This window comes from Carettochelys insculpta, chromosome 22 (genome assembly GCF_033958435.1).
Source record: "Carettochelys insculpta isolate YL-2023 chromosome 22, ASM3395843v1, whole genome shotgun sequence".
Classification (NCBI taxonomy): domain Eukaryota; kingdom Metazoa; phylum Chordata; order Testudines; family Carettochelyidae; genus Carettochelys; species Carettochelys insculpta.
The window spans coordinates 20,155,377-20,178,171 of NC_134158.1; the positions used below are offsets into that span (position 1 = coordinate 20,155,377).

Here is a 22,795-nt window from a genome sequence, read left to right on the forward strand (position 1 = left end):
ACACCTCCGTTCTTGCATGCGTGGTGAGCGTTGAGATCCCCCTCCAAATCTCCCAGCCGCCAGGCCAGCTCATCCCTGCCTACCAGTGCTGGGGAAACCAGCCCAGTCGCCGACCGTCCAAGTTGGCTGTAGCCCGGCGCTCTGCTCCGGTAGCCTGGCATCAGCATGGGGGACACGGGGAGAGGCTTGGAACTGGGCCCAACCCACACACCGTAAATACCCTTCCCCTACAGTCGATGACCTACAGCATGGAGCCAAGGCCAGTACAGCCGGCAGCACCAGGGTCAGCCAGGCTGGCGACTGCCTGTGCAAATCCCTGCCTTGGGCTTCTGACACCCCAACCCTCTCCTGCTGCAGCAGGGGGCACCCTGGGCTCTGCTGCTCAGAACTGACCAGCCGACATAGTGGGGGGAGCAAGGTCATGCTCCAGGCCTCATGTAGCCTCCACAGGGGTCAGGAAGGAAATGTCTCACCGCATGCCTGGGAGACTTGCCCCCAACCAACAGCCTGAGCTGGCCAAGCCCTTGTGTCCTCCTGGCACTGACTGAGGGTCAGCAAACCCCATTGTTGTTATTAGGATGGTACTTCAGCGCCTCCAGCCAAAACTAGGGCCCCATTGTACCAAGCCTACCGTGCCAGAGAGACCCTGGCCCTGCGTCTAATCCTAAGGACATAGAACAGCCAAACCGGGGCAGGGGAAGGGTCCCTCTAGCCCAAGGTCTGGGCTTCCGACAGTGGCCAATGCCAGGGAGTGACCAGGTGATCATCGAGTGATTCCTCCCTGCCCTGTCCAGCCTGGCTAATAGCCACTGATGTCCTCCATGAGTTTCCACAGCTCTTTCCCAAGCCCTGTTAGAGTCCCGGCCTTCACAGCGTCCTGTGGCAAGGAGTTCCGGAGGTTGACTCTGCGCTGCGTAAAGAAATACTTCCTTTTCTTGGTTTTAAACCCACTGCCTACTCACTCACCGGGGGAGCCCTCGTTCTCATGTTCTGGGCACAAGTACTGGGGGGTCCCCGTTATGTCGCCTCATAAGTCGTTTTGCATACAAGTTGTCAATTAAGGAAACTAAATTCATTATACAGTGCACAAATCTGCACTCCAGTCGCTTTTCAAGAGGCCGCAATCTTTTCGACTGCTCATCAGTGGTGGCTAGGAGCATGAGAGAATCTGTGGCTTGCTACCAAGAAATAGTAGAAGCAAAAAAAAATGCAGTAAAGCAGGCAACCCTGGATTCTTTCTTTCAAAAGAAAACGAAGCAACCACTTGCCAACGGACTTGAAGCAGGGACCCTCTAGCTTTTAAGGTCAAAATCCTTTAAAAAGTATGTTTGAATTTTTGATATTTTTGATTAATGTTTTGCTGTGTGCTGCGTGTGGCTCGTTGCTGACAGACATTAAAACAAGAAAACAACTTAGAGGACTCGGTCCCTATCCCAACGTATTTACAAAAACAATGAGACGTCCTGTGGCACCTTGTAGACCAGCAGGTGTTTTGGAGCATAAGCTTTCGTGAGCAGAGACCCACTTCTTTGCCCAGGAAAGCTGATGCTCCAAAATATCTGTTAGTCTATAAGGTGCCACAGGACTTCTTGTTGCTGAAGATTCAGACTAACTCGACTCCCTCTCCAGTGTATTTACATGTATTCTTATTGTAGAAAATTCCCCTTTATAAGTCATCTGGGCACCATTACTGCATGTGAGGTTCCTATCACCCTGTATTTACGTGTATTCGTATGGGGGAAAATTCCCCTTTACACGTTGTTTTGCTTTACGTGGGGACTTCAGGGTCCCTAACCATGATGTATAAAGGGGGCCCACTGTAAATCGCTTTTTCCTTACTCACTTTCTCCACACCAGTCATCATTTTCTATTCTGTCATCTCCCCCACCCCCCAGTCTCTTCTCCCACGGCAGCCGTTCCAGTCCCCATTCATTTTTCTTGCCCTTTTCTGAACCTTTTCCCATGTTTCTATTTTGACATGAGGCGACTGCATCTGGACGTGGTATTCGAGCTATGTGCCCACCACGGATTTATCTGGAGTCTCTGCAACCTCAGCAAGGCTCAAATGCCACCCAGCTGATTAGCGGCGCCCTAACAGCTGACAGTGTGTGTTTGGACTGGTGGTGTACATCCACGCATGCCTTGGTGGAGAGAATAAAATTCATTCTACACAGGGATGGGAAAAAATTGAGGGACCATTGATGGAATCCATATGATATTTTCTGGCTTATTACCAATCCCTTTCCTAAGGCTTCCCAACCTTCTGTTTGCTTGTTTAGCTGCCGCTACAGGGGATTAGGGGAAAGCAGGGTGACTACTTCCCTTTGGGGCCCCAGGGAGATCAGTGACTTCCCAGAACTGCCCAAGAGGAACTGAGGATGGAACCCAGGAGTCCTGCGTCTCGCCAGGTCAGGCCCTGCCCGCTAGAGGCTCTGTGACCACCCTGCAGCAGAAAATTCAAAACCCTGGAACCAAAATGGAGCAACAGTCCCAGCTCCCCAGACTCAGGGTTTCAGCAGGAGCCCCTGTTTCGGAGGCAGGTTCTGATGAGGGGGGACACGGAAGGGGTGGATCCACATGTGACTGCATTTCACCAGAGAGCCAAAGATCCCTGAACAAAGAGCTGCTGCACCCCACCCCAGAGGTGGCTGCATTTCACCACCAGTGATCAATATAAACAGCTGTGGCTGCATTTTAGCTGTAGCAAAGTGCTCTCCATGAAGACTCTGCAAGGGCTTTGGCATGGAAGGTAAGCCCTGCCCCAGGTAAGCCCTGTCCCTGTCCCCAGCACAGATACATGTTGGCCTTCGGGCATGAGCCATCATCAGCTGACACGTCTCCAGCCTTGGCTCAGGGATCTGTGAAACTAGCAGCACTGGGGCAGGCTGATGCAAGAGGCAGCTCTGGGGGAGGCGCCTCTGCCAGGTCAGGCAGGCAACCAGAACCAAAGAAAACTCTGACCAGATTGCCCAAGGCAGGGCTAGAAATCATTCACGCAGCGGCTGGCATGGGCATGGCTGGGTGCTAGGGTGAGTGAGCTGTGCAGCTCAGAAGGGGACACAAAGTCAGTGCTGAACCCAGTGGGCCAGGCCACACTGAAGACGGGCTGTGTCTCAGCACCAGCTTTGCGATCCATGTATAAACAGCTGCTGTGCTACACCCCAGAGGTGGCTGCATTTCAGTGTAGCATGGGAGATCTGGATACAAACAGCTGCCATGCCGCTCCCCCCACCCCCCGCCACCAGAGGTGGCTGCCCTTCATGGTGGAGTGAGAGGTCCTTGAGCAAATAGCTGCTGTGCCCCACCCCAGAGGTGGCTGCATTTTACCGGCAAGTGAGCTGTGCCAAAAGCGGTGGCTGCTTTTTAGCCGTAGTGAAGCAGAGTCTCCAAGGGCCGCGGTGTGGAAAGCAACAGAGATACTCAAGAAGGCTTGTGGCACCTTATAGACTAACAGATATTTTGGAGCATAAGCTTTCATGGGCAAAGACCCACTTCATCAGATGCATGAGTGTCGGGGGTGGTTTCAGAGGGGTATTTAAAGAGTGGGGTCCCCGTAAGAGGGGGGCCAGAGCTGACAAGGTCTATTCAGCAAGGTGGAAATGGCCCAGTATCAACAGCACTTTCCAAAGAGGAAAAAACAAGTCAGGTCAGACAGGAGGATGTGAGCCTTTCTCAGAGTCTACTTATTTGTTTCCTCTTTTGATAAGTGCTCTTGATAATGGGCCGTTTCCACCTTGCTGAATAGACCTTGTCAGCTCTGGCCCCCCTCTTACTGGGACCCCACTCTTTAAATTCCCCTCTGAAACCACTGCCCCTCCCCCCACATGCATCTGATGAAGCGGGTCTTTGCCCACGAAAGCTTATGCTCCAAAATGTCTGTTAGTCTATAAGGTGCCACAGGACGTCCTGTTGTTCTCGAAGCTACAGACTAACCCGGCAACCTCTCTGATAACAGAGATACTGACACACTCAGTTACCCCACACTGTTTAGTGAGCTGGAGGGAAATATCCCAGCTGCAGAGCAGAGAAGGGTGGAGCTACCTCAGGTGACATCCCTCGGCTGTTGGGGCAGTGGCCAATGGCAGGCCTGAAGATCTGATTAACTCCCGCCCCTGCCCCATGATGCATTCCCTGAGTCACTGAGTTCCACAGGTGTGCCATAGTGGCTGGGTTGCTCAGTGGTCACAGGGCGTGGCGGAGCTGTGGGATTCATCCAGACGCCAACCCCAGGGAAGGGCAAAGCGCTCAGCCTTGTGAGCCGGGTTCTGTTCTGGCTCTGCCACTGACTCCATGTGGGACCATGGTTGTTTCAGGGTTCTGTGCCTCAGTTTCCCCACCTGCCCAATGGGAAAACGACTCCTGCCCCAGCCTAGTGGGATGGGAAGTGCTTTGGAGCAGGGCCAGCCTTGTTCTCCCTGCTCAGTGCCTGGGAGTGGGGGGCCTGGATCTCAGCGGCGGGGGGGGGGGAGGGAGGGGCGGAGGTTTCCCCAAAGGTGCTACCATAATTACCACAACAATTACTCCACCTATAAGTGCCATGCTGCCGGTTCCCTTCCCCCCAAGGGGCCATGTGGAGCAGGCAGGTAAACAGCCACCCAGCACACAATGAGCTCATTGTTCTCCCTGCTCCCTCGTGAGTGCCGCCTTCTCTGTCGATTCCTTAACCCGTTCCTGCCCCGGCTGGGCCGCTGCCCACATGGGACCCTGAGCTGGGCCTGGGATCCTGGGGCAGCCCCTGGTTCTCCCACCCCTTCTGAGCTGCCAACAGCCCCCTGGGATTTATTCCCCAGCTGCCCCTGCAGGGTAGCTTGGCTCTGTCCCCCCAGCACCCATGGGGGCTGTTTCAGGCATGGCCAGAGCACCCTGCACTGTGGCTGTTCTCTGCTCCCACCCCAGCTCATGGGGCAAATCTGAGGGATGGGCCGGGGGTGCACCAAGCTGTGACTATTCTTTGCCCCGGGGTGCCAGAGCCAAGCGACTGCTAGGGTGGCCCTGAGTGACTCAGTGTTCTGGTCTGGTCGGGGCAGCGCCTGGCAAGGCAGGGACCTGGTCGTATTTTGGGCCTGGTAGACACCAGCAAGCTGTAACGAGGACGCAACGTCAGGCCAGGGCTGGGCTGTGGTGCTGATCTGCCCCCCCACCACCATGGCTCAGTGGGCTGGTGGTTCTCTGCGAGACGGGGGTTCAGCTCCCAGCTCTGCTCCAGGCTTTCTGTATGCCCATGGGCAAGTCACTTAGCTGTTCTGTGCCTCGGTTTCCCCATCTGCACAAGTGGGGGGGCAGTAACTGCCTCCTGTCCAGGGGTGTGTCAGAGGAGGAGCAGGTCGCCTGGTGCAGCTGAGTGAGAAAGGGTTACAGGACCAGCTCTGGGTGCCCAGGCAAACCAGCGAATTCCTTGTGCCTGCCTCCGATCACCTGGCCTGGCTTAGCCCAGTGCCCTGCTGGGAGGTGACTCAGTAGACTGGGTGGGGGGGGGGGGCGGGGGGAAGAGTGCGTGACGCTGAGGTCACCCTGGCAGGCCCTTATGTAACCATAGGGAAACCCTGTCATCCATTCCCAGAACCGCCCTCCCTCCCCCCCCCCCCCGCACGCTCACCGCACGCCCATCTGTGGTGCCCCTCCCCAAGGTGTTTTCTGGACCCCTGGCAGCACTCCTGGCGTCTCACTGCCAGGGGAGGGCTTAGGGCAGGCAACTGGGTAGCAGGACTCCTGGGTTCTCTCCCTGGCCCTGGAATGCGAGTGGGGTCTGCTGGTTAGACAAGGGCCAGGTGGGGTCTGTGCTAGGAGCCAGGACTCCTGGGTTCCAACCCTGACTCTGGAAGGGGAGCACGGTGCTAGTGGTTAGAGCAGGGGAGCAGGGTGTGTGGAGGAGGCTAGGTGCCAGGACTCCTGGGTTCCAACCCCGACGCTGGGAGGGGAGTGCGGGCTAGTGGTTAGAACCGGGGAACCAGGGCTGTTCCTATCACAGCCTCCAATTGGCTCTGTGACCTCAGCCAGCCCTTCCCTCCCTCCATAAAATGACAGGCCAGAGGGCAGGGCTGAAAAGCTGCCTTGGGACCACAGCTCCTGAAGCAATAAGGCAGGGCCTGGGGTGCACCAGAGCAAGCTCTGTGCCCCAAAGTCTTGTTCGCACACCAACCTCCAGGCCCTCGCTGCCAGGGAGGAGGTGGCTGGGGCAGGGGGAAACTGGGGCCTGGCATGTGCCAGGAAGCCAGGCCGAATCACCCCCGTGGGTGGCCCTTGCAGCTGCTTTCGACACTTCCTGCTGGCCCTGCCGGGCTCCTGCACAGCAAGCAGGGGGAGGAAAGCTGCTTCTTGGGCCAGATGGGAAAACCGAAGGCCCGGTCAGGGGAGCCGTCCCCACTGCCACGTGAGGATTGGCGCCCTCCAGGACAGTGCTGGGTGGTGGAGAGCCACTCGGCCGCCTCAGGCATGAGTGACGGGCCCTGTAGGGTGCCTGTTCCAGGCCGGGTTCTGTTTGCCAGTGGCTTAATGTGCCCCTTGTACAAGGATGGGGGAGCCGCCTATAAAGACGTGCTGTGCTCTTCCCCAGAAGTGGCTGCAGCTTAGTGCTGGGTGAGCAATCCAGCTCCCCTCTATCCACCTGTCTGCTCCCCCACCAACAATGCCCCACATACGCCTCTGTCCCCAGCCCCTGTCTAGTCCTCCACACAGCGTGCTAGCCATCCCCCGCAACTTCCACCTATCAGCCTAGTTAATGGGTAGGATTCCTGAGGGGAGGAGAAGGATGCTATTGACTTTTGAAAGAGCTGCTGTGAGATTTTTGATGCTGGTGACTCTACCACCTGGTTTCTGGGCAGCGCCAGAAAGACAGGGCCCTGATCTGGGCTGGGGTCTGGGCAGCGCCTGGCCTAACGGGGCCCTGATTTCTCTCTGCTGGCGCCTTTGGACTCCGCCCATAGGAACAACAAGTTTGAGGATCGGAGGCCAGAACTGGAGCCGAAAGCAGCTGTGGTACAGGCAGGAGTGGCTGCTGGGTTGAGGGCCCTGAAACAGCACCCCGGGGCCTTTCTGACCACTGCAGGGCGGGGGCCACGGGGGCCGGTGTGGCAGGGCTGCTGCTCAGAGCCAAGCACTGGGTTCAGATCCTTCCGCTTGTGCAACTTCTGCTTTTTTGTCTGCCATGGCAGTGGCTTCCCGGCAGCCTGCTCCACCCCCTGTGCCCTGCTGCCCCCCACCAGCCTGCTGCACCTCCCTTCTCCGCAGGCAGCGGAGCACCCCTCCAGTTCCCGCTCTGGGCCAGTGGGGAGGGTTTGCCCAGGCCCCTCAGGACAGCCCTGTAGGTGCTGAATCAGTGATGGGCACATCCCAAAGGACACCCTCTAGGCCAGTGGTTTTCAACCCCTGTGCCGCAGAACTCTGGGGGCGGGGGGGGGGGAGGAAATTGACGACCCTGCCTCCACTGGGGCTCAAGGGGCAAGGCGGCCTGAATCCCAGCTGGCATGGGGGTTGTCAGTTTCTCCTTGCAGCTGGGCTGGCAAGTAGGGGAGGGAGGATGAGCAGGAGCCTGGGGGAACTGGGTTTAAAGGCCCCATCTGGGCTCCAATGGGCTGGGTAGAGATAGGAGCCTGCTCCTTGCAGCCACCTCCGCCGCTGGCTAGAAATCGCAGTTACTCAATTACACTACATCCCATGTGATCCTTGTTTGGCTTGTTGCACGCACTGCTGTGTTGGGAACCTCTCTGCACCCTGAGCAAATGAGCGTAAAGCGGGGAACAAACCATCCCGTTGCACAGTAAGAAATGCAGACATGGTAGGCAACCAGCTTGGCTTAACGGGGAAATCATTAGTCTGCTTAAACTCAAAAAGGATGCGTACAAGAAATGGAACTGTGGACAGTTGACTGAGGAGGAGTATAAACACACGGCTGGAGAATGCCGGGCAGTAATCAGGAAAGCGAAAGCACAGTTGGAACTGCAGCTGGCAAGGGATGTGCAGAGTAACAAGAAGGGTTTCTACAGGCATGTTAACAATAAACAGGTTATCAGAGAAGGTGTGGGGTCATTACTGGATGAGGGCAGTAACCTAGTGACAGATGAGGCAGGAAAAGCTGAAGTACTCAATGCTTTTTTTGTCTCACTCTTCACAGACAAAGTCAACTCCCACATGACAGTCCTAGACAATGCAGTATGGGAAGGTGGAGGGCAGCCGTCTGTGGGGAAGGAACAAGTTCTGAGCTATCTAGAAAAAATAGATGTACGCAGATCCATGGGTCTGGATTTAATGCACCCCAGGGTACTGAGGGAATTGGCAGAGGTCATTGCTGAACCTTTGGCCATTATCTTTGAAGACTCGGGGAGATCCCGGATGACTGGAAAAAGGCAAACGTGGTGCCCACCTTTGAAAAAGGAAAGAAGGACAATCCAGGGAAGTACAGACCAGTCAGCTTTACCTCAATCCCTGGGAAAATACTGGAGGGAATCCTCAAGGAATCCGTTTTGGAGCGCTTGGAAGAGGGGAAAGTGATCAAAAGTAGCCAACATGGATTCACCAGGGGCAAGTCCTGCCTGACCAATCTGATTAGCTTCTATGATGAGGCAACAGGCTCTGTAGACATGGGGAAGTCAGTGGATGTGATATACCTTGACTTCAGCAAGGCTTTTGATACGGTCTCCCACAACAATCTTGTCCATAAGTTTAGGAAATATAGATTGGATCCTTGGACTATAAGATGGATAGAAAGCTGGCTTGACGGCCGGGCCCAATGGGTGGTGGTCAATGGCTCAATATCTGGATGGCAGTCGGTTTCAAGCAGAGTGCCGTAAGGCTCAGTTCTGGGGCCGGTGTTATTCAACATCTTTATTAATGACCTGGATGAGGGACTGGGTTGCATCCTCAGCAAGTTTGGGGATGACACAAAACTAGGGGGAGAGGTAGATATGTTGGAGAGTAGAGAGAGGATCCAGAGGGACCTGGATAAATTGGAGGACTGGGCCAAAAGAAATCTGATGCGGTTCAGTAAGGAGAAGTGTAGAGTCCTGCACTTGGGATGGAAGAATCCCAAACATTGTTATAGGCTGGGGACCGACTGGCTCAGCAGCAGTATGAAGGAAACAGACCTAGGGGTTATGGTGGCTGAAAGGCTGGATATGAGTAAACAGTGTGTCCTTGTAGCCAAGAAGGCTAATGGCATAGTAGGGTGCATTAGGAGGAGCATTTCAAGCAGATCTAGAGAAGTGGTTGTTCGCCTCTATTCAGCACTGGTGAGGTCACATCTGGAATATTGTGTCCAGTTTTGGGCCCCCCAGTGTAGAAAGGATGTGGATTTGCTGGAGCAGGTTCAGCGGAGGGCAACAAAAATGATTAAGGGTCTGGAGCACAAGACCTATGAGGAGGGGCTGAGGGATTTGGGCTTATTTAGTTTACAGAAGAGAAGACTGAGGTGTGAGTTAATAACAGCCTTCAACTTCCTGCAGGGGAGCTTGAAAGAGGAGGGTGAGAAATTGTTCTCCATGATGACAGATGGCAAAACAGGGAGCAATGGTCTGAAGTTACAGAGAGAGAGGTGCAAGTTGGATATTAGGAGAAAATACTTCACCAGGCGGGTGGAGAAGCACTGGGATGCACTGCCTAGAGAGGTGGTGGAATCTCAATCCCTAGAGGTTTTTAAGTCCTGGCTTGACAAAGCCCTGGCTGGGATGACTTAGTGGGGGTTGGTCCTGCTTTGAGCAGGGGGCTGGACTCGATGACCTCCTGAGGTCCCTTCCAGCCCTGTGATTCTGTGTGACTTATGAGCAATTGATTTGGGCAGCAAAAGCGGGTGCACGGTGGCATTGTTTGTCTCCTTGCTGCACGCTGTGTTACTGGGAAGGTTGGGAACCACCTCACTGGGGCAAGCTAGGCTAGCGAGCAGCCACACAAGTGGCCTCCTCTGTCTCCATGGGCTGCAAGGTTGTTGGACCCAAGCTGGGCCCCCGGGCGAGGGTGGGTTTGCTGATGGCGCTGGCGGCAGGTGCTGACGAAACTGCAGTCGCGATCAGATTGGCAGTGGTGGGACCCCAGGGCAGCCAGTGCACACCTCGCTTCCCAGGCCGTGGCTTTACACATGGGTCGCTTCAGTGATACCTGTAGGAAAAGCTACGTGGATGGAAACCAGTGGTGCAACCAGTGCACCAGGGCAGCAGTGATTCCAATGTCTCGCGGGTCGTGCCTAGAACCCCCGGGGGCTGCATGTGGCCAGTGGGGGCCACAGGTTGCCCAGCGCTGATCTATGGCCAGTTGGCATCTGGAGCCAGGACCCAAAGGTGCCCAGCAAGCCGGACCTCCAAGCCAGGGGCAAAGGAGAAGGAGAGCTTCAGGAGGGTCCCTGGAGTTACAGGATGCAGCTGTTGAAAAGGCAAAGGGTTGAGACCAGCGGTCCCTGTAAACTGCCCGCTTTGGTGGCCGCCCAGGAGAGATTCAGATGCTGCCCAGCTCATTAGGAGCGCGCCCCCAGCCGGCAGCCTGTGTATCTAGCGGTGGTGAACATCCACAAGGCTCAGCACAGAGAAAAAAATTTATCCCGCAAAGGACGGACAAAATTAGAGGGGGCACAGGGTGAGACATCCCCTTGGAATGAGACACGTGTGGCAGAGCTTGTCTCTCTCCAGGAGGTCTCCTGAGGACATTTTTCACCGGTTAATGGCGCGGCCCCCTGGTCTCTTGAGACTGACAGCCAGATTCTACATTTAAGGCCCCCGGGAAGCCTTGCTGATCATTGAGATCAATTGCCTTTGGCCTGGTGCTGGGGTCAGGCCTTCAGGGTTCTTCTCCAGCTCTGGGCAGGGAGTGGAGGCTAGTGGTTAGAGCAGGGAGGCCTGTGAAACTCAATGAATGAACTCTTAATTTTGGGTCCGTGATCCTCTCCAGCTGGTCTCACAGATCCCCAGGAGCCGAGCTATGGCCCAGCATTTCAACTGTCCTGTGGAGGATCCCCCTCCCTGGGGCCGGACCCTTTAGGGCTGAGGATGTGGCCTCTATGTCCTCCAGAGGGACCTCTGGGCACCAGGCCGCCTGCTTCTCTCTGGCCAGGGGCAGCTGAGAGAAGTAAAGGTTTGGCCATGGTCCTTCCCCACCAGCACTCTGGGCAGCTCCCTTGGGCTCTCTTGGTCCCCTGGGAGAGCTGCCAGCCCCACTGAGCAAACGTCCTCTGCCTGCACTCAGTGTCAGTTCTCTGCTGCGCCAGGGAAGTATTAGATGGTCCTTTAAGGCCGTTCCATCCCCTGAGACAGCCCCTGGCGGACACGCATCTGACGTCTCCTGCTCTGCCCAAGGAGCTGGTTCTTAGCCCTTTTGGCAAACATAGGGAAGTGGTATGTAGTACCCAGAGGTACTGAGACCTCAGCTGCAGTGAGTGAAGTCTGTAGAGCTGTAGAGAAGAGACTTCACTCACCCCAGATGAGGTCTCAGTACCTCTGGGTACTACAGGTGCATAGGGAAACTGAGGCACACACAGCCCCCCCCCCCCGCATTATTACAGGACATCCCTGCTTTGTCCCACCTGGGTGGCGGGAACAGCCCCGTGAACGTGTCATGGGGCCAAGCGGCTCGGGCATGTCTCACTACACCAGAGCCTGCACTCGGAAAAGGCCGTGACAGAGTCTGTATTTCCCCTTCTCTGCCCCCTGCTCCCGCCGTCTCAGCCCAGCCCAGGGAGTGCAGCGAGAAAGTCACTGTGGTCTCAGGCTGGCTGCAGACTCAGGCCCATGGCTCTTCTCAAGGTTTTCACTCTCCTTTTTTTACAGCTGAAGCCACTGGCGGCTTCGTGTCTGTGATAAACCAGAGGTGACTCCCTGGGAGAGACCAGGCAGGCCCCAACCACCTGCACTCATGCCCAGAGCTGGCAACAAAACCCACCTGCTGCTCCAACCACTCAACCTCATGCCTCTCCTCCCAGAGGTGGGACGAGAACCCTGGGATCCTGGTTCCAGCTCCCCTGCGTTAACCCCATAGAGCCCATGCTCACCCCGCAACCAGGGGTAGGACCCGGGTGGCCTGGTTCCCAGGCCCGCCTCCATAACCACTAGTCCCTGCTGCCCTCCCAGAGCTGGGAACAGACCCCTCTCCCGACCAGCAGCGCTGTCTGGTCATGGGACACGGCTCAGGCATTTCTCAGCAGCGCAGGAAACTGAACGGCTGATCCGCTCCCCGCTGCCGCCTGGCTCCCACGAACTGCATCCGACTCTTGTGAAAGACCTGCAGTTGCGTGCTGGCCTGCCCCTGTTAGCCTGCCCCCGTGCCGCTCTGCCTGGCAGTGGGGTGGTGCCGACAGGCCTGGCAGTAATGCATGCTGGGCTCAGCGCTGGGGGCAGGGGCTGTGGGTCGGAGTGAGGGGCACCGGCAGAGCTGGGGGAGCCCAGGCCGGGCTGGCAGGGGCTGTGGGTCGGAGTGAGGGGCACCGGCAGAGCTGGGGGAGCCCAGGCCGGGCTGGCAGGGGCTGTGGGTCGGAGTGAGGGACACCGGCAGAGCTGGGGGAGCCCAGGCCGGGCTGGCAGGGTCTGTGGGTCGGAGTGAGGGGCACCAGCAGAGCTGGGGGAGCCCAGGGCCGGGCTGGCAGGGGCTGTGGGTCGGAGTGAGGGTCACCGGCAGAGCTGGGGGAGCCCAGGGCCGGGCTGGCAGGGGCTGTGGGTCGGAGTGAGGGGCACCGGCAGAGCTGGGGGAGCCCAGGGCCGGGCTGGCAGGGGCTGTGGGTCGGAGTGAGGGACACCGGCAGAGCTGGGGGAGCCCAGGCCGGGCTGGCAGGGGCTGTGGGTTGGAGTGAGGGGCACCGGCAGAGCTGGGGGAGCCCAGGCCGGGCTGGCAGGGGCTGTGGGTCGGAGTGAGGGGCACCGGCAGAGCTGGGGGAGCCCAGGCCGGGCTGGCGGGCGCTGCACAGAGTGGGAGTTGCAGGTCGAGACTGAGGTTGCTGACTGTTCTGTCTGACGTGCTGGAGGCCTGAACTCATCCCTTCTGCCCCCTTCCCATACGTGGGAGATCTGCTGGCCTCAGCGGCTGCGCAGTGCCAGCAGAAGTTCCCAGGGCCGCGGCTGGGACGTGTGTTCATCCTGCCTCAGGGTCGAGGGAACCCAAGTGGCACCAGCCGCCCCCCCAGCGTGACTCAGAGAAACATTCCCGCCCGCCATGGCTGCACCACAGGGCTCTTCTGTCAGCTCCTGGCTCCACAGGTCCCAGGAATCTCCCTCGGGGCCTGCAGAACAGGGGCTAGGAACCACAGTGGAGCTGCTCTGAGCCTTTGCATCGCAGGCCAGGCACACACACACACACACACAGAGAGAGAGAGAGAGAGAGAGAGAGAGAGAGGCAGCTGGACACGGACAGACCCAGCTCCAGTGGCTCATGCCACACATACACAACGCTGCACTGTCAAAGTCACACCCCTACATCCAACCCTAATTAGTGGATCACCCCCCCCATAACACACCCTCTGTTAGTGTCCCACTCGTGCACACCTGACCCCATCAAAGTAACACCCACACTCCACTGCACCGCAGACGTACACAACTGCTCACTATTCGTGGGAATCTAATGTAACCAGGGATGCAGGTCCCTGGCTTGCCTCAGTTTCCCCTCCTGAGGCCAGGGCACATTGACACCAGCTGGGCTGTGGTGCCATGTGAAATCCCAGCCAGAGGGCCTGGGCCAGGGCTTGGGAAGGAGACGGGGATGGCTGGTCTCCCAGCTCTAGTCCCTGTAGCCATGCACATCTGGAGGCCAGCTGTGGGGCCAGCCGGATGCTGACTCAGCCCGCAGCAGCTGGAAGAGCCCAGAAGGCAACCAGGGCTGGGAATGAACATTGCGTCTCCCCTCCCACCAGCTGCCTGCTTGTCAGCACATTCCTACCATGCCTGGCTGCAGTTAGCCTTCCACCAGAGGGGCAGGGGGCCCTGGAAGTAGGCCTACACAAGGGGGGCAGGGATTAGGGCCTGTACCTGGTCTGTACAGGGGGCATGGATCAGGGCCTATAGGCTGCCAAGGGAATACAGACTGGTGATGGGAGGCGGGGGCGGGGCGGAGCAGAGCCTGGGGGCTGCAGTCAAACAGCCCCACACATAAAGGGCTGCCTGCCTGCAAACCCGTACGCTTGTGCCCCCCCCAACCCCACACTCTGCCCCCCCGCCCCCTCCCCCACCCAGATATGGATGGCTCAGGCTCTCCTCCAGCCCTGCTATTTTCAGCGGCACTAATGCTCACTTTTCTGGCCATCCTGGTGATGCCCCTCACCTGCCCCCAGGTCAGCAGCCCTCCCTGCCAAGTGCCCCTCCTCCCCCATGGACCATCCTGGTGGCAGCTGCCTCAGCTCTTGGCCTGGGGCCTCCCACCCCCTGTGCCAACAGCCACCTGGGGCCCAGAGCACACTGATGCTGTGGTGCCATAGGGGAAATGAGACGGAGGGAACCTGGCCAATTCCTCAATGCAGGTACAGCTGGGACTGGATCTGGCCAGCCACTGGGGGGCCCAGCAGGGGGTGCTGTGCTGCAGGGAGCGGGTGGGGTCCCAGCAGGGGCACTGTGCTGCAGGGAGCGGTGGGGGACCCAGCAGGGGGCGTTGTGCTGCAGGGAGCGGGCGGGGTCCCAGCAGGGGGCGCTGTGCTGCGGGGAGTGGGCGGGGTCCCAGCAGGGGGCGCTGTGCTGCGGGGAGCGGGTGGGGTCCCAGCAGGGGGCGCTGTGCTGCAGGGACCAGGACAGGGGCTCAGGGCACTTGTGACCCGTGAGAAGCCTGCATTCACCCCCCGACATGCTGCTGCTGGGCTTTCGGTCCCACCCAGACCAGGCGAGGGAGGCTCTGAAAACTCCCGCCACGCCGGTCCATTTTCTCACCATGGGCCCTAAGGTGACAATGCAGCAGGAGAGGTGCTGGCTCCCCTCTTGGGGCCTGCTTCAAAGGTGCCTTTGACGCCAAACGCAGCAGAGCGAGCAGTGACCCGGGGCCGGCCGCATGTGGGAAGGAGTCCCCTGATCGCTCCCAGGGGCGCAAACAAAGTACGAGTCAACCATGTCAGCCTGTTGCAACAACAAACAATGACGACACCAATAAGAAGCCCCGTCCGTTTCTAGGTGGCACGAACAGGTGTGTGGTGAGCAAGGCAGGTGACATAATTTCCCTGCCACGTCACGGCAGCCTCTGCTGGTGCGGTGGGGCCAGCGCTGGCTGTTGCATTGTTCTCCGTAACCACTCGCGACAGGACACCAAATAAGGGACAGACACAAACTGCAGCAAGGGAGATTTCGGTTGGACATCAGGAAAAACTTTCTGGCAGGGTAATTAAACGCTGGCACCAAATCTCCCAGGGACGGGGTGCAGGTTCCATCCCCGGCGGTTTTAAGAGCAGGTCGGACACCTGTCAGGGATGGTCTCTACCAGTGGGTCTCAAACAGGAGCTTGTGTACCCCTGGGACTCCGCAGACCTCCACAGGGCACAGCCACTCAGCCTTTCTCGACCCTGCTGTGTATATTGGACAAAGCGGACAATCATTTCGCCAAAGAATGAATGGACACAGAGCAGCCACTGGGAATCTGAATACACAAACCTGTCAATGAGCATTTCAATGGAGTGGGACCTGAGAATATGCATCTTATGACAGAGACTTTAACAGCACATTACAAAGGGAGACATCTGAACGGCTCGTTATGCTCATATTCAATACGTTGAGGCCAAGTCTTAACAGAGACAGCAATTCACACATTGCAAAACCGGCTTCTCTAGCTTTGATATTCATAGTGATCTCAGGCAGGACGCTTAATAATTTGCTCCCCTTCTCTTCACCCTTTGCACCTCCCCCATTCTGTCCTATATCTCTGATTTGTCAGTTTTTATTTCCAATTGTCAGTTTTTATTCAATTGGTTTATTTTTATTTTTATTTTTATTTTTAGGGTCTCTGTGTTATAAAACCACCATGCCATTTCCGGTACAGCACGATCTCCAGATCTAAGGAAGTGGGTATGCCCCACAAAAGCTCATCACCTAATAAATGACTTTGTTAGTCTTTAAAGTCCTGCATGTTTTGTTAGAATACAAACTAACATGGCAACCTCTCTGTCACTACGAAGAAAATAAACTGGACTTATTTTATATTCATCTAATTTTTTTATATAGCCTTTTTGCACAGTCATAAGTATAATGGGAAATTTCTTCCAGCCAATCAGTTATGATTAAGTTGCTTAAACAAATGCATTGCAGGGGTAGACAAAAAAAACGGTGTGTCTGAAAATTGTAGGTACCAGGGTTACATATATATGTGTGTGTGTGTGTATTTAAAGGGGTACTTTGTGGAAAAAAAGGTTGAGAAACACTGGTCTAGATCAAGACAGTGCAAAGTTTGGGGCAGGCCCCCTTGGTGGGGATGTGAAATTTCCTAAGTGAAGGGTGAAGCATGGTCATCCATCCCATTAAAAATGGCAAAATCTGTTGCTGTTTTTATGGCTGTGTTCACATATATATATTTTATTTTTTTAAATAATTGGAGGTAGACATCTCTGAGAGCTGGAAGGGACCTCAGAAGGTCATCTAGTCCACTCCCCTGCCCTCCTGGCAGAACTAAGCCCCATCCCTGACATTTATTTGCCCCAATGATCTCCTGAAGGATTGAACTCGCAGCTCTGGGTTTAGCAGGCCCATGCTCAAGCCACTGAGTTATCCCTTTCCCCTTTATTCATCGTGAACTGATGAATAAAGTTTTTACACTCTACAGACTTATTTTCTTACACATTCTGAAAGGTTTTGGGGTTTGTGTCATATGAATATAATAAAATGTCCATCAGTCTGGATGGCATCAGACAGGTGGGGGGGGCTGCTTACTGCAGGGATGAAAAGTGGTGCCTAAAATAAAAAGTTTGCTCACCCCGGTCTGGAACGGAGGTTCTCAATTTTTTTTCCCACAAGCCATTTGAAAATTGTGGAGGGTCTAGACGGACTACACACTCCTTTCTCCCAGTGGCATTTGTGCTATTAGCTACAGACTGGCTTTAGAGAAAAAAAACAATAATAATTATAGCTTTGTTAGTGTACAAATAAAAGCATCCATCTCATAGTTAAATATCAGTAGGGGGTCACCCCTCTGCCACAGTGCTGAGGCTGGGAAGGGGGTGTCTCTCCCCAGTCTGCCTTTCTCTGCCACAGCCCCATGCGTTCCAAATTCTCCCCAGTCCCGCTTCTTACCCCACTGCCCCTTCCCCCTACCTCTTATTCCCCCCACGGTCGCCACCAGGGCTCCCTCTCATTTTTTCCATGCATGTGCAGAATAAATTTGCTTATGTGCACCAAGGCATGTGCGGATGTGCACCACCCATAGAAACCCAGGCTGCCGGCTGTGGGTGTTCTGCCAATCAACTGGATAGCAACAGAATCTCTCCTGGGTGGCTGCCCAAGCACTCAGCTTACAGGGATTGCTGGACCCCAACAAATCTTAGATATTTGCTGAGCTATACTGGCCGTAACCTATCACCCATTCTTAGCAGATAGGCGTCACCCATTCCCTGGCTTTCCCTGCCTGTTTGCCCCAGAAGGAGTAAACAAATGAGTGTCTTCCTGCTGTGTGCACGGAGCTGCCATCTGAGAAGCCCTTGCAGTTGTGCTAGGGAGTTCTTCCTCATTCTTGGCCCCTTGGATGTGTGCAGAGCTGAGGTAACCCAGTGAGGGGTTTGCGGACATGTTCCTTCTCAAATGCACTAATGTGTTGCACTCCTGATTCACAAACCCGTCAGTCAGCACTTTAATGGATTGGGCCAGTCTGTGAATGACCTGAAAGTCTGTGTTCTACTGAAACGGAACTTTCACAGCTGTTTGGAAAGAGAGACTGCTGAACTTGATAGCTCAGTGGTTTGAGCATTGGCCTAGTAAACCTAGGGCTCTGTGAGCTCAATCCTTGAGGAGGCTTTTTAGGGATTGGGGCAAATAGATGTCAGGGATGGTGCTTGGTCCTGCCAAGCAGGCAGGGGGCTGGACTAGATCACCTCCTGAGGTCCTTTCCAGTTCTAGGAGATGGGTATATCTCTAAATTTGACACATTAACACAGGGTTTGAACTGCGATGACAATTTTCTAGCTTATTATAGGGTCTCTTTTACATACTTTGCTTTATATAATTCTTGACTCCCCTCCCGGCTTCTTCCCCTCTGCTCTCTGATTCGCTCACCTTCATAATAATTTTTCTGATTTGTCAACCTTGATTACTATGTTTGGTTCTCTGTGCTTTAAATATTGAGTCTGTTCTGGTCTGGCTCTGGGCTGAAGAAGTGGGTCTGTCCCATAAAAGCTCATCACCTAATCAATTATTTTGTTCGTCTTTAAAGCGCTCCTGGACGGCTTTTTTGTGTTGCATGTTAATTAGATGGCGTAAAAGCACGCTAGCAAGGTCAAGATACGACTTTTTGAACCCAAGCGCAGTGGAGCACCTTGAAACTGCAGACTGCCCCCAGCCGCCCACCGCCGGGCAGTGTGGGTGTCAATTGGTGGTGCACATTTGTCCAGGCCTCGGTGCACAGAACGTTTATTCCGCACCTGGATGGAAAAAACTGCATGGGAATGCAGGTGGGAGGGTCCTCGTTTGAATATAGTCGTTGTTTTGGTTTGCTGCTCACCCCACCAGCTGCTGTGTGTGTCTATTACACAAGAGTCCAAGACATACATACAGTTGCAGCTGGGAGGGGGATGGAAGCTACTACTGTTTAGATGGGGGTGGGGAGGGCAGTCAGTGAGCCAGGACTCCTGGGTTCTCTCCTGGCTCTGGAGTCCCACTTCAAGCTAGTGAGCCGAGTGCAACCCATCTCCAAAGGGGTAAGTTCCCCAGCTCCCTCCCCTGTTGTGACGGCTCATCCCCAGCCAGGCCAGGGGCCTTCCTGGGACATTCCCGGGAATGCAGGTGGATTGTGTAAGACTCCGGCCGTGAAAGGGGCAGCGGGGCCAGCCCCTCCGTGTCCAGAAGAAAATGTACCGGGGACCTGGACAGGGGAACCCCCAAAGCAACCCACAGAACAGAGGATCTGAACCCCCAGTGTTGTACGGAAACGTACTGCATGCGATCTTTTCAGGAGAAAAGGCAAAATGCCGCATTTATTGGTAATACACATATAGCAATCAACGCTTACCATATGCATATGATATATTACACTCACACACATACACACGCACACACAAGCACACTCTTGTCTTGTTGTTACCAATAGTTGCTCCTGCGAACTGCATTGGGCCCATGAGTTAGATGGGGGAGGGGTGGAGCTGGGCTTCTGCCGATCCGGATCGGTGCTCCAGTGCTGACAAGACAACCCAGGGTCCCCGTGCAAGTTGCCTTCCATTGGTAGTGTCCTCTCTCTCACGCAGGTTGACAACAGTTAGCTGGCTCATGCATATGTATAATCTGGAAGAGCAATCTTATGAATATGCATTTAGCACCTTCTTCTGGGTGGTGCTTCCACAGGCAGGCACTTGCCGGTGACTCCCAAGGTGTCCATATGTCCAATAGTCTTTCAATGGGCCCACTTCACAGGTTCCATTGTCCTCCTCACTGGCCCTGGATCTACCTTCTCCAACCCTTGCAAGTACCTGGAGGTGCCTGTCTCCCAGGCCTTTCCATTCACACCCAATTCACTCAACAGGGCAAGCAATTAAGCAAGTAGGTAGCCCCCAGGCCTGACATCTTGAGCTTGCACAGGCTCATCAGTTGTGGACTCGCATGTGGCTGAGGAGTCCAAGCTTTGAACGGCCTGGGCGTTCCCAGTGAGGGCAAGGGAATTGTCCTGGCTCTGCTGGTGCAGCTGCTGCTGTTGCTTTCTTCCACTCACGAGCATCAGTGAGGCATATATGTCGCTGCTCTTCCAAGTTGTCGTACGACAGCACGCCAGCCTGTTTGGTCTTTTGCATGCTGCTCTAGCTGATCTGGTTTTAAACCAGCACGAGCAAGGCTGGCCTTCACGCAGTCTTTATACCTCTTGCGACGCCGACCTTGATTTCTTTTGCCCTGGGAGAGCTCACTGTAGAGGAGCTGCTCAGGGATTCTTGACTCCTCCATTCGTATGACGTGCCTGGTCCAGCGAAGCTGGGCTGTCAGAATCATGGCTTCGATGCTCGTGGTTCCTGCTCTGTCCAGGACTTCCAGGTTCGTAACTTTGTCCTGCCATGGAATCAATTAAGCAATCCAAAAATAAAGGGTAGAGCGAGGTTTTCCTTTACCTGACCTACTTCTAGGAATTGTTCTACAAAACTGTTATGATCATGAGGGTTAGCCAGCAGCCTGGGAGTAAACGGGTTAACCTCCTTAGCCAGGTGGGGTTGGCCTATAGGAATGTAGGTAAGAATTGAATTTTGGCTCCTCCCTCTTCTGTTCTCTTGTCTTTTTCTTCTTCTTCTTTCCAGCCATGAGGGAGAGAGACACAAATTATCTCCCTTCAAGAACAGGCCCTCCAATCTTCTGTAAGTAGGGTAAAGTTTAGATAGATCCGTTAGGCTTTATTGTTTTATGGTTTGGGAAGTGGGGTCTGACGTCTGTGCGCCTTTTAAAAATGTTCTTTTACTCTCCTTGTAACTGAGTTTTAGGCCCATGGTGGAAACTCCCCATGTGTTTTACTTTGTGACTCTTCCATCTAGTCATAAGGCTTGCAACATAAATATTGTTCTAATAATAAAAGTTCTTTCTTTTTCTTTTTATTAACCTGGTATTGGTTAATATTTGTGTCCTGGTTTTTACTTTTGGAGCTGAGATTTCCCAAGTAGTCTCTCCCTGGTTTACTTATTATTACTTGGGTGGTGGCAGCGAATTCTATCCCCAAAACCTAAGGTTTTTAGGATTTTGGGGGGCAAGTTTATACCAAAACCTGGTAGATAAGGTTTTGGAGGTACTTTTGCTGACCCCCACTTCTGCATTTATCTTGCTAGAGTGGGGAAGGAGCCATGACATGGTGGCAGTGGTGTTGATAACCCAGGATTTTCAGAAATGACGTGCCCGGTCCAGCGAAGCTGGGCTTTCAGAATCATGGCTTCGATGCTCATGGTTCCTGCTCTGTCCAGGACTTCCAGGTTCGTAACCCTGTCCTGCCATGGAATCAATTAAGCAATCCAAAAATAAAGGGTACAGAGAGGTTTTCCTTTACCTGACCTACTTCTAGGAAGTGTTCTACAAAACATAACTAAATTTCTATAGAACAGGACTTAATACAATGACACATAAAATGACCTGTATCAGAAAGGTTGCTGAGTTCGTCTGTATCTTCAAAAACAACAAGTCCTGTGGCACCTTATAGTCTAACAGATATTTTGGAGCATAAGCTTTTGTGAGCAAAGACCTGCTTCGTCTAAAATGACTTGACACCATATTTAAAAACTACACGAGAAAACAGTTAAAACAAAGCTGTATATACACCCCCCCCAAAAACCAAAATCAACAACGGATCAGACCCGACAGAACAGCTCCGCTCTCCCAGGAGCACGGGGAAATTACACAGGAGATTTCAAATGATTTCTGGCCATTGCGGCTTGATAGTACATTCAAATCCAGACAGCACCGGCCGCAGCGAGCTTACAGCTGGTGGGAGGAGAAACTGAGGCAGGGGAGGAGCCTTGTTTAAGGCCATCAGCAGAGCTGCGATCCCTGGGACCTGCTCCCTTCCTAGCCCTGGTGGGGAATGCCTGGGTAGGATCAGACTCCTGCAAATGGGATGTAAAGGCTGGGAGGCTCCCAGCCTTGGAACATTCCTGAGACTGAGAAGACAGCAGGTGTGAAGCCCTGAGTCTCTGCCCTAGCTTGGATGGCTGAGAGCCAACACAATCCCCCATTCCTTCACAGAGCTGGGAAGTTCCCCATGCAGGCCTCAGGCCCAGGACAATCCCCATGCCCCCCATCCCATCCAGAGCTTCTCCAACCCAGGAAATCCCCATCCCTCTTCCAAGCCAGCATGACTCCATCCCTCCCATCCAACCCGGGTGTCATGGCTCCTTCCCCACTTTTGCAAGATAAATGCAGAAGAGGGGGTCAGCAAAAGTACCTCCAAAACCTTATTTACCAGGTTTTGGTATAAACTTCCCCCCAGAAATCCTAAAAACCTTAGAATTTGGGGATAAAATTTGCTGCCACCACCCAAGTAATAACAAGGAAACCAGGGAGAGGCTACTTGGGAAATCTCAGCCCCAAAAGTAAAAACCAGGACACAAACATTAACCAATACCAGGTTAATAAAAAGAAAAAGAGAACTTTTATTATTACAACAATAATTATGTTGCAAGCCCTATGACGAGATGGAAGAGTCACAAAGTAAAACACAAGGGGAGTCTCCACCATGGGCCTAGAACTTAGTTACAAGGAGAGGAAAAGAACATTTTTAAAAAGCGCACAGACGTCAGACCCCACTTCCCAAACCATAAAACAATAAAGCCCTAATGGACATATCTAAACTTTACCCTACTTACGGAAGATGGGAGGGGCTGTTCTTGGAGGGAGATATTCTGTGTTTCTCTCCCTCATGGCTGGAAAGAAGAAGGACCAGAGAACAGAAGAAGGGATATCCCCATCTCCCTTCTGCCCTTGAAATGTCCCTATCCTACCTGTCCTCGCAAAACTGGGCTCTCCCCTCCCGCCAGCGCTCCCCAGGCCGGCTTGGTCGCAGCACCATGCCGTGGCGATCCAGAAGCTTTCACAGCTGATTCAGAGGGAAGTCCCAGCTCATCACTGGAGTACGTCGGCAGTGATTCATTCCCCGGACACCTGGGGCCTGACGCAGAGCCAGACCGGAAGCCCGGCCCTGTCAGGGCTCGCCATCTTTCCAGGGGCACGAAGGGGCGGTCGGGCTTCCCTTCCAGCCTAGCCTGGCA

The 22,795-nt window shown here is 54.5% G+C and overlaps 1 protein-coding gene across 3 annotated transcripts in view; it reads left to right on the forward strand.

Moving 5' to 3' along the window:
• Window positions 1-16,269, forward strand: part of LOC142024300 (calpain small subunit 1-like) — a 31,548-nt gene extending 15,279 nt beyond the window's left edge. For 2 of the 3 annotated variants that reach the window (XM_075016169.1, XM_075016170.1), the window contains exon 4: window positions 15,872-16,269. In XM_075016169.1, the coding sequence (XP_074872270.1) occupies window positions 15,872-15,930 (59 nt within the window). In that variant the 3' untranslated portion in view covers window positions 15,931-16,269. Of the gene's footprint in view, window positions 1-8,110; window positions 8,502-15,871 lie in introns of those variants that run through there. The other variant, XM_075016165.1, reaches the window with a different exon arrangement.
• The last annotated feature ends 6,526 nt before the right edge of the window (window positions 16,270-22,795 follow it).